The following is a 12,205-nucleotide window of genomic DNA, read 5'->3' as shown; positions in this document are numbered from 1 at the left end:
ATATCCATGCTTATTGCTGCTCTATCGACAATAGTTAAGTTATGGATTAGGCCAGATGTCTATCAACAGGTAAATGGATAAAGAAAATGTGATATTTATACACAGTGCAATTTTATTAAGCCTTTGGAGAATGAAGGTGTTTACGCTGTTTTTGGGAAAATAGGTATAACTTGAGATTATAATATTAAGTAAAATAATATAGACTCAGAAATGTGCAGATTAAATGTATTAGTAATTAATTTTGAGTTGCTAATAATGCATCGTTGTTGGATTAAGGAAGGAGATAACACACTTCCTGGAGTTGCTAACCAAGAGGAAGTCCAGATTTTAATTTTCTGCTTTGCACTTACCTGTGTCTTCTGTGCTTTCTCTGTTGTATGCACCTGAATCTCTGCCTGTCTTCAGTCTGCCTTGTGAATCTTCTTGTCCCTGTGTCACTTCCTGTATGTGTCTGTCTGTCTGTCTCTGTGTCTGTGATTATGTATGTCTGTTGTGTGAGCTGTTGTGTGTCTGTGAGGAATGGTATCTTTCCCCCAACAAAGGGCTTTACTCGTATTGATTGAACAGCATAGAACACATTACATGGGGAATGGGATGTTTCACAGAAATCTTTAACATAGTTTTACAAGGAATTAAGTCACTGGCTCGAACTGATCACAGCTGACCCAGATAACAAATTTTGTTGTTTATCAACCAGTATCCATAAAGGGTAGGTTTGATTTTGTTAGAGATTTTAGGAAGTTTTCAACTTCTGTATTTGCAGCTTTCTGCGAGTAATAAACATGCTTTATTTAGGCTAGAGGCATGGAGCTGTATGTAATTAAAATTACAGCTATACAGTAGCTTAGGGTGTAAAAGTGATTATGTGGGAAATTCAAGACAGGTGAGTTTGGTTATTAGTTACATTGCTCTCTTAAGGGCAGGTTAAGCAAGCAGTTTTGAGTACACAGTAGACTAGTCGTCTTAATTTGTAAATGATCTCAAGGTATATTAGGAACTTTGGCTGTGAGGTACAGCAAAAGTTGCAGTATCTGAGAATATAACAGATAGTTTCAGAATATTGCATCACCACTTAGACAAGTGCCTTATGTTTGCTTTAATCTGTGGATTCTACATTTTATGTAGATACACAAAACCATGTATTTAAACATTACATGAAAGCAACAGAAGACTTGAGAAAGTAAAAAAAGAAAGAAAGAGAAAGAAAGAAAGAAAGAAAGAAAGAAAGAAAGAAAGAAAGAAAGAAAGAAAGAGAGAAAGAAAGAAGGAAATGAAAGGGAAAGTATGGGAGGATGTGTATGGTCAAAGTACGTAATGTACTCGAAAGAAACTGTGGAACCTCGGACCATGTACAATGATAATACACCAACAAAAACAAAACTCCAGATACCAATAAAGGAGTCTACAATAGTCTGATGGGTTCTTGTATCTTGAGGAGGGATACCCCATCTAAACTGGGGCAAATGAATTTCTTGGAACACTGTTTTAAGGTGATGAGATTTCTGAGCTGAGTACACATTTATAGAAAATGACTTTTCCAGTGACTGGACTTTGAATAACTAAAGGCTTAGTGGTATGTTATGGTAGAACCTCTTCAAGTAAAATACAAATATTCTTTAAGGTTGACATACAAGGCAGAAGAGTGGTCCAGTATGGAACTAGGGAAGCAAGACGAGACGTGGTCTTTTTTTTTTTTTTTTTTTTTTAACTTTTTTGAGACAGGGGTCTTCGGATTTTGTTGCTGTGAAGAAACACCATGATCAATGCAACTCTTATAAAGGCAGACATTTAATTGGGACTGGTTTATGGTTTTGTGCTTTAGTCCATCATCATCATTATCTTGGCATAAAGCGTGGCAATACACAAGTAGACAAGATGCTAGAGGGGCTAAGAGTTCTGCATCTTGATCTAAAGGCAGCCAGGAGAAGACTGTGTGTCATCCTGAACTTGAGCATAGGAGACTTCCTAGCCTGTCCCCACAGTGACACACTTCCCCAGCCATGCTATACTTGCTAGTAGTGCCACTCACCATGGGCCAAGTATTCAAACACATCAGTCTGTGGGTGTCTCTCTGTAGCCCTGGCGGTCCAGGAGCTCTCTCTGTAGACCAGGCTGGGTTCGAACTCAGAGATCTGCCTTCCTCTGCCTCCCAGGTGCTGGGATTAAAGGCATGAGCCACCACCACCACGTGAGATCTGGTATTTTAGTAGTTTTATTCCTTCCTACCTTAGGGATTATAAACTATGCTGTTCTCAACTCTAAGGAGTGTTAAATTTAGGATAATCCTTTCACCCCTTTATGAGATCTGGTATTTTAGTAGTTTTATTCCTTCCTACCGTAGGGATTATAAACTATGCTGTTCTCAACTCTAAGGAGTGTTAAATTTAGGATAATCCTTTCACCCCTTTATAAAGGGTTAGTTTCAGTGGATGCCTTAAGAGAAACTTTACATTTTCAGTATTGTGTATGTAATTGCCAGTCAGATTATGCTTCTCCAAGGTAAGACAGGAGTGGTGACTACCCTTTGCCATGCATTAACAGCCATTCAGCCCAGTATACTTACGTAGGGAGCAAATTGTATTTTTGGGTTTCTTCTACCAGTTTTTTTTTTTTTTTTTTTTTTTTTTATAATGCAGTTTTTATTCCCTGGAGGTTAAACATTGACTTCAAATGCCACAGAAAGGGCTAGGGAGTGTGACTCAGTGGTCAAATGCCTGCCTAAACATGTCAAATGCCCTGGGTTCTATCCTCAACACTGGAAGGAGGCAGAAAAATTAGAAGTTAAGGGCTCAGTGTAGTGGTAAATGTGTGTTTAATATGTGTAAGACTCTTGGTTCTTCCCTGACACTAGAAGGAAGGAAAATATATCACAGAAGACTATTGAACACTGGTTTTAATTTTTATTATCTACCTTCCTCCCTCCCTCCCTCCCTACCTGTCTGTCTAGTTCTATGAGACAGAGTTTCTCTGTGTAACCTTGACTGTCCTGGTATTCACTTCTTATATCAGGCTGGCGCTGACTTACAGAGATTCGCCTGCCTCTTCCCCCTCTTGTGCTGGGATTATAGGTGTGCACCACCACACCTGGCAGAACACTGGTTTTAAGTTGTGGTTATAAGAGCTCAGACCAATAAGTTGTTTATAGTTTCTAGCAATTGAAAAGGCATGATTGTGCATGTTGTAGTCTATAGAATCACTTTAGGGTCATTATTAAAGCCAGTTCCTTTGCCGGCTCTCTGTCATTACCTGAATCAGATCGTCTGCGAGCCTCTTTATTGTCTTCTCACTCAGTGAAATGTCCTCGAGATTTGTAAGAACCTCCCAAGTTCCATTCTCAAATTTCACGGGCATAGAAAAGACAATCCCTTCAGGAATACCAAACTGGCCTGCAGGGACACACGAGGCAAAGCATGAATAAATAAAGGAGAATTTGGAAAAATAAAAAAAAAAAAAAAGAAAGAAAAGGCATAATTGAAAGTAAGTTGTAAAATTGTGTTAATTAGGTGTCTTAGTTACTTTTCTGTTGTCATGACAAAACACCATCACCAAGGCGATTTAGAAAAGAGAATGTTTCATTTGGGGCTCACAGACCCAGTGGGTTATAGTCCATGGCCACCCTGGTGGAGCATGGCAGCAGGCTTGGCACTAGAGTGGTAGCTGGAATCATGTATGTGGATCCACAGCCAGGAAGCAGAGAGCTAATTAGGAACAGCTTGGTTTAAAAACTCAAAACTCGCCTCGGGTGACACACCTCCTCCAACAAGGCTCCACCACCTAATCCTTCCCCAACTGTCCACCAACTGGGAGCCAAGAGTTAAAGTATATGATCGTATGGTGGCCACTGCATCCAAACCACAACATTATGATAATTGAGCTCATTTTCTTTCCACAGATACTTAACTAAAAAGAGGTAGAGTGAACCAAAAGCTTTGGAAAAGATTATTTAAAATACATAATTGAGAGGATTATTTATGTTTGGAGAAATATTTTATTTTATAGTAAGACTATAGTAGAAGATTAAAAGAGAAAGATATATTGCATGCTTGGAGAATCTTAGAAATTAACTAGTTATAAATGACATTGAGAATTGCAAATTCAAAACCCTGAAACAATGTTAATTTTTAAAGTACTGATATGACCACTACTCAGAACTCAAAAGGTTCTTAAAAGGTTGTATAAAATTACTTTCATACTCCACGTATAATAATATGACATAAGTGAATTTTGTACTTGGATGCTATCTTTAAGATTTTTCATTTTCCTATGCCAGTATTCCAAAAGTCCAAAGAAGTGTAAAATATTAAATGTGTGTCGTTCTGAACATGTTAGGTGGGAACTGTCCAACCTGTGAGGCCTGTTTGTGTTGTCAGCACTGTGTTGTGCCATTGGTGATCGTTGTCTAGCTACATAAAATTATAGTAAGTGTAAGTATCCATAAAATAGGAGCTTATGTGTAATATTCTATAATTCAGTTTTAGACAGATCTTATTTTGGATGTGGATTCAGTGTGTTCTTTAAAATTACATATATATAGTACAAAAGTTCTTTAATAAAATCTACTTGTGAATCCTAAGAGCTATAACACAAAAAGGATAATTGCCAATCTTTTTTCTTTTGAGGTTGAAAGTCTCTCTAAACGCTATGAAGAACTTTATCGTAAAAACAAAGATTTAGATGCAAGACTATTTTTGGATCATGATAAAACACTTCAGACTGATCCAATAGACAGGTATTGCAATATTGTATTTTTATATACTGACATGCTTTTTATATAGAATGGTAATTACTAAGATATATTACATAGATTTTATTAATTAATTTATTAATTTTATAACAGATTATTCTCAAATGTCTTCATCCAATGCAAAGGCAGTTCTCTTAGCATATAACTAATAACTAATGGAGATTTAGTGTGAAGTATGTGCTATGACAGTTTTCTATTTTTGTTTGTTTTGGTCAGCTAGATAGTTTTTAAATGTGTAACAAAAGAAGATGGTTGAACTAGTTAGTTTATTCAAGTGGTGTCTCTTTCATTCCATCCTTTTTATATACTGTTGCCTTATTGATATTTAAAACAATATTCTCTTGACTTACCAAATAAGATTTCTAAAATAGGGAATGGCTGAGAATAATTACAGTTTTTTACTGTTCATATTCGTGAAGCTAATTTAACTCCTTAAGAAGAATTCTTTTACTGTGATATTAAAACCTGTTATTTAGAAAGTAAACACATTAAAATGTTTTTAGTTTTATCTAAGTAGAAATGCAAACTTTGGACTGCATTGTGAGCTGTAATGTTTTAAGATTCCACATGGCTTAGCTGTTAATGCCACCAGCCAGAAAACAGCTTCCACTTTCCAGAATAGTATACTCAGCAGTTCATATGCCACTTTGCTGTAAACCCGTGGAAGGAGATCCATGCTGAAGAATGATGGTGAAAAGAAATCATACAAGCAGCACTAGGGTCTTTATTCCATGGCACTTACCTTATAGAGAATATTTGTGCGATGCCATGAACAACAGGAATTATTAACTATTATTGATATTTATGAATTAATAACTGCTTTTTGGACCCACAAGCATAATTGTAAATTTCAGTATGAGTTACTTTGCTTATCGTTTAGCTTTGAAACAGAAAGAACTCCACGAAAAAACAACCCTGACGAAGAGGCAAGCATGCTTACTCCACACACTCCAGTTAGGTATGCCATTTCTTGGTTCCAGCTTTCTTTATAATTGTTGACTTCGTGCTGTGTAAGTGTTTCAGACTTGCTTTTCGTTGACTCAGTATTTCTATAGCATGTAACAAATATATATGGAGGACTGTTTTGTCTAGAATATTTATGACTTGCTTATGCAAAAATATTAGTTGATTGTTTTATATATAAAGAACATAACATAAAATGTTTGTTTTCTTTCTTTTCAGAAAGAAAAGCATCAGCATGTAATGTTGCATAACCTAGAATTATTTTTATGTCCCTTCCTCACTCATATCCCTATTTTGGTATCTGTTATCAGATCTAGCCAAGTGTTCAAGTATTTCTTGAGTTCGTGTGCTTTTCTCCTTTTTGTCTAGTCTCAGCACCTTTGTGCAAGAGAGCTTTCTTTCTCTTGAGTTTGTACAATAGCTCTCTGATCATGTCATTCATATCTTACCATTGTAACTTTCTTGTCCTAATAATCTGTTTTCCACAGAGTTCTCAAATAATAGTTCATGAGTGTAAATCAAATTGTGTGTGTTAACTGCTGTTCAAACCCTCAGATTACTTGTAGTTACATTTAGAATACAAAACAAATTCCTTAACAATCCCCAAACCTTACATGACTGGGTTTCTGTTGCTTGGCCAACCTCATTTAGTTCTTGTTTATTCTGTGTTGGTCACATGCCAGCCTTCATTTCAGGTTTTGAACTGTCAGAGATCTTTTGTACTTGAAAGCCTTCATACTTGGTATTCTCTCTTGAAATTCTTTCTATGGATTGCCACCTCTTCCTTTATGTCCATAATATAACTATAAATCCATTTACATGCCTACATGTTTTTCACTAATACCAACAATAGCCTTTAAATTGCTTTCCTTATGGACCATGGCTGTTTTTTGTTCAGTTTTAATAATTAAGACCTAGTATGGTGCTTGGTACATTGTAAGCAAGCAGTGATACTTATCAAATGGCTGTAGGTGTATAAACAGACCCATTTTCACACCAGCACAGCAGTATGCTTATGGCCAAGTTAATGAAATAACATCAATTGTATGAAATTATGTCTAAGCTGAATTTTACCAAGAGGTAATATTAGAATAAAGAGGCACTGAAATGTGGCACAGCATAATCTACCTGGGAACCATTAGCAGTTCTGTTCTGATGATGAGATGAGGGGATGAAATTGCAGGAATGGAAAACAGCGATTAGCATACCGTCTTCACATACTTTATCTAGTGCATGATCTGGCCTGTGTTTTAAATTGGTGATAAAACATAAGTAAGGATAAAAATAAATTTGCTTTCTCAGCGAAGTGTTTTTGTTTTTGTTTTCTTGTTTTCCTGAGCATCATATTAGAGGCTTTCACATGCTAAGCAGGCTCCCTGTCATTGAGCTACATTCCCAGCACAGGCTATAACTTTACAGCTCTACATATCAGTGGTGCATGAGGGAAGACTGAGTACAGAACAGGTTAGAAATAGAACCGTCAGTGCATCTTAGTGCTTAGACCAGGATGTAAATTAGAATAACCTGAGGAACTTTTATATTCTCCATGCCCATGCTTTTCCCCCATAGTGAGGGAAAATCTCTGCATGGACCTATTGGAGTAGTTCAGCTGAGACATGCCAAAGATCTGAACAAAACGAATAGTTGTGGGAATGAAGGAACAGGAACAGGTTTGATAAATGTGATAGATTCATGTTTCATATATAAGTCTTATAGCATGTATGTAGATATCTAGTAAGCAGCAAAATGTAAGGTACCCATCGATCTGGGAATCATCAGGGCAAGTTAAAAACATAAAAATGCATGTATCTGCCTGAAGCCAGGAAGTATAAAGGCAAGAATAGATGGTAAGGGTTGATTTCTGAGGAATGCTGTTGTAAGAACTGGTAGAAGTTAGGCTACAGTCAGCTGGTATGGAGCATAGAGCCAAGAGTCTAAGAGAAAGTGCCAGTATCAAGAAAGAGCAAATATGTGTATGAATTGCCCCAAGGAGGTCCACAGTGTTGTTTTTAGTAATTGGTCATTTGTGGCATTAGTCATTGTAACTTTGGTTTATCTACAGTAGCTATAAAAAATGTAATGTGTGAAAGATGAAGTATAGAGAAGCCTGGTGGAGAACATGGCATGCTTTATATTATATTTAAATCAGCCTTCCAGCCCTAAACAGTCCTTCTTTGCATCCCTATTCAACGTTTCACATACCCCATTACTATGAAGCTCTGACACTAATCTTTACACTACACACAAGTGTGTGTTTCTGCATGCAAAACTGTAGAATTATGGAGGTGCTGAGAGACTGGCAAATTTTGTGCTTTAGCAATCCTGACTTTTAAAGCTACTGAGGTCCTTACTCTCCTTCTTTAAAGATCTCTGTAGAGAAGGTTTGTTTGATTCTTCACAGGGATGTCTGGACATCTTAGTGTCCTTATTTGAAAGTTTATGATATTTAAAGATAGGCATAGTGGTCCTTTCTTGTAATCTCCAGATTTGGGAGGCTGAGTCTTGGGCTGTCTCAAGTTTGAATCTAGCTTATGTCACATAGTGAGGCTCTGTCTTGGAGACTGGGGAATTGACACTTAATTGTAATATTTTCTTGAAAGAAGAGCATTGTGATGCTAGTTACCGGTCTATGTAATATGAAATATAAGGAATATTTCTAGAAAAACTCATTAGTTTGACAAATAATTCTCTAGCAATAGTATTGATAGTTAGTTTTATTAGTACGTGTATCAGTTCTACAGTTACATAGTTATTGATACTTTTCTGAAAGATTTATGTGCACTGTAATTTTTAAGTTTCAACATGCTAACAGATTTTTATTTTATTTAAACAAGCTTTTATATCGGGGAACTTCTCAAGATATATGGGATACATAGTATGTTAAAAAGATGTGCTTAACTTTAGTGATAGTTGTGTCTCATTCTTAATTTTTACCGTTTTCTGCTTAGTGTTTCTTTCTGTGTTTTTTTCTCTAGGACTGTAATGAATACTATCCAACAATTAATGGTGATTTTAAATTCTGCAAGTGATCAACCATCAGAAAACCTGATTGCCTATTTCAATGTAAGCCATATGTAAAATATCACTTTTTTGTTGTATCTTGAAAGAAATATGAAATTAGAAGCTAAAGTACTAAGTATATTTTTAAATACTTATCTTCCATCCAATATGTACTCATTTTGTATTTTATTTGTTGCTCTTTGAACTGTCCCAGATTTGATGATTATTTTATTTAAATATTGTTAGTTTTAGTTTTAGTAGTATGTTTATTACTTTCCTTGTGACTCAGACACTTACCTTTGAGATACTTTCTTTTTCCATTTCCTTCCTTCCTTCTTACCCCTTACCGTACCCACTTTTAGAAACAAGATCTTGTCATGTAGCCTGGGCTGGCCTAGAACCAGGTAGACCAATCTAGCCTTCACTTTACAGAGATCTGCCCGCCTCTGCTTCTCAGTGCTGACTAAAGGTGTGTGCCACCAGACCCCACTCTTTTTTTTCTTTCCCTTTTCTTTTTAAAAATTTTCTTTTTCTTCTTTTCTTCACATATTGTATATGGATGTGTCTACATGAGTGTTCTTGAAGTCTAGAGGTTACCATCTGGTGTCTTATCTTGTTTTATAGCTCTTTACTTCATTTTTTTATTTATTTTTGTTTTTATTATTAGTTACATTTTATTAACTCTGTATCCCAGCTGTATCCCCCTCCCTCCATTCCCTCCAAACCCCACCCTCCCTCCCTCATCTCCTCCCTGCCCCTTTCCAACTCCACTGATAGGGGAGGACCTCCTCCCCTTTCATCTGACCCTGTTTTATCAGGTATCTTCAGGACTGGCTGCAAAGTCCTTCTCTGTGGCCTAGCAGGACTGCTCCTCCCTTGGGGGGGGGGAGGTCAAAGAGACTGCCATTGAGTTCATGTCAGAAATAGTCCCTGTTCCCTTTACTAGGGAAACCCACTTGGTTACTGAGCTACCATGGGCTATGTCTGAGCAGAGGTTCTAGGTTATATCCATACATGGTCCTTTGTTGGAGAAACATATAAGACCCCTGTGTCCAGACATATTTGGTCCTTGTGGAGCTCCTATCCTCTCCACATGATACTAACTCCCCCTTCTTTCATATGATTCCCTGCACTCTGCCGAAGGTTTGGTTATGAGTCTTAGTATCTGCTTTGATATACTGCTAGGTAGAGTCTTTCAGAGGCCCTCTGTGATAGGCTCCTGTCCTTTTACTTCATTTTTAAAGACAGGATCTCAAACTGAACTTTGGGCTTACCAATTGCTGTACTGACTGCTCTGTGAGTACCCAAGATTGAGTCATCTTGTTTCTGTTTCCCACTCTGAGGTGACAGTTGCGTGTTGCCACATCAGACTTTTATGTACAGTCCAAGCTTTGGTTCTCATGTTTACATACCAACTACCCACTGAGCCATCTCCCCAGCCTGTCTTTTCTTTTCTTTTCGTTTCCTTTCCTTTTGTTTCCTTTCGTTTCGTTTCACTTCCTTTCCCTTTTCCTTTCCTTTCCTTTCCCTTTTCCTTTTCCCTTCCCTTCCCTTCCCTTCCCTTCCCTTCCCTTCCCTTCCCTTCCCTTCCCTTCCCTTCCCTTCCCTTCCCTTCCCTTCCCTTCCCTTCCCTTCCCTTCCCTTTTCCTTTTTCCTTCCCTTTCCTTCCCTTCCCTTCCCTTCCCTTTTCCTTTTCCCTTTTCCCTTTTCCCTTTTCCCTTTTCCCTTTTCCCTTTTTCCTTTTCCCTTTTCCCTTTTTTTCCCTTTTCCCTTTTCCCTTTTCCCTTTTCCCTTTTCCCTTTCCCCTTTCCCCTTTCCTTTCCTTTCCTTTCCTTTCCTTTCCTTTCCTTTCCTTTCCTTTCCTTTCCTTTCCTTTCCTTTCCTTTCCTTTCCTTTCCTTTCCTTTCCTTTCCTTTCCTTTCCCCTTTCCCCTTTCCCCTTTCCCCTTTCCCCTTTCCCCTTTCCTCTTTCCTCTTTCCTTTCCTTTTTCCCTTTCCCTTTTTCCCTTTTCCCCCTTTTCTCTTTTTTTCCCTTTTTCTCTTTCCCTTTCCTTTCCTTCCCCTTCCCTTTCTCTCCCCCTCCCTTCCCTTCCTTTCCTTCTCCTTTTCCTTTTCCTTTCTTTCTCTGTCTTTCTTTTTTCTTCTTTCCTCTTTTTGACTACTGCTCAGTGTGTATGCTTTTTCTTATCATTTTAAAGTTAGCATACAGAGTAATGATTTCCATTATATCATATTCATACGTCTGCTTCACTATATTTTGTAATTTATCTACCTCTTCATATCTTCTTGCTGCACTTCCCTCCAGTAGTTCCCCCCTTCTTCTTTCATGTTCAGTGCTTTCCATTGTCTTTTCCACACATTGCCCCTTCCCTTAAGATTCCTTCCTTTCTTCTCATGGTCTCCTTTCTCCTTTCATACTACTACCACCACTGCCACAGTTTAAATCTAAATTATATAAATGAACAAAAGGACACTAATAGTTATCCTTAGTCTAGCTTATTTTGCTTGATATTATGATCTCTAGTTGTATCCATTTTCTGACAAATATGATTTCTTTTTTATAGTTGAATAGAATTCCATTGTGTCTTTGATTGAAATTTAGGTTGGGTTCATTTTCTAGCACTTGCAAGTAATGTAACAATGAACATGGGACAGATGTCCCCAGGGGGCTGCCTTGGAGGCCTCTGGCTATGTTGTATGCAGGAGCAGGATAGCTAGGCCGTAGGATAATTCTAGTTTCAATGTTTTTGGCAAGTGAAACTTGGCACAGGGTCTCACATGTTTTTTTAAGATGTTTGCTTTGTGTTAGTTTTTCAGACACTTCCTCCCTGACTTCTGTATCGGCCATAACAGTTTACATTGCCACCAGCAGTGTGTCAGGATTTCTCTCTGTCACATCCTCACCAGCATTTGTTCTTGTTGTTTTCTTCTGTCTGAAGTGAGATGGATTCTCAAAGCAGTTTTAATTTGCATTTCATGTTTAGCTAAGGATCTTGGACACTTTTTAAAATAATTATTACCAATTTGTGTTTCTTCTTTTGAGAGCCACCTATTCAATCTGTTAGCCCAATATTGATTGGATTATTTTGTTTGTTATGCTTATTTTTGCAGGGTTTTTTTTTTTTTTTTTTTTGTATATCATAGGCAATTTCATGTTCTTGTATGGTTGATGATTTTTTTTCTGACTCTACAGGCTCTCTTTACTGTGCTAATTGTTCCCTTTCCTGGGTAGTGTTTTTTAATTCATGTAATCCCAACTGTCAATTCTTGAGATTGTTTTTTGGGCTATTAGAATAACCTTTTCATTAAAACAAAACAAGCTGACATGTTGGGCATCTTTTTTTGAGGAGTTTTCAAAAATTGAAGACTGCAGTGATATTCACAGGCATAGTGAAAGGTCAGTTGGACTTGCAGGTGCTTGTCTTCCTGTGGTTTATCCTAGTGTTAAGTCTGTATTGGACAAGTATCTCTTGCCTGCTGATGTTGTCTTCACTTGAGG

At 37.4% G+C, this 12,205-nt stretch overlaps 1 protein-coding gene across 1 annotated transcript in view; it reads left to right on the top strand.

The window, feature by feature from the left end:
• Rb1 (RB transcriptional corepressor 1) overlaps positions 1 to 12,205 on the top strand; it is a 133,645-nt gene that overhangs the window by 47,307 nt on the left and 74,133 nt on the right. The window contains exons 10-12 of the mRNA XM_021645595.2: positions 4,620 to 4,729; positions 5,625 to 5,702; positions 8,683 to 8,770. Of these exons, the coding sequence (XP_021501270.1) occupies positions 4,620 to 4,729; positions 5,625 to 5,702; positions 8,683 to 8,770 (276 nt within the window). The remainder of the gene's footprint in view (positions 1 to 4,619; positions 4,730 to 5,624; positions 5,703 to 8,682; positions 8,771 to 12,205) is intronic.

This window comes from Meriones unguiculatus, chromosome 9 (genome assembly GCF_030254825.1).
Source record: "Meriones unguiculatus strain TT.TT164.6M chromosome 9, Bangor_MerUng_6.1, whole genome shotgun sequence".
NCBI classification, from domain to species: domain Eukaryota; kingdom Metazoa; phylum Chordata; class Mammalia; order Rodentia; family Muridae; genus Meriones; species Meriones unguiculatus.
This window is presented reverse-complemented; position numbering and strand designations above follow the sequence as displayed.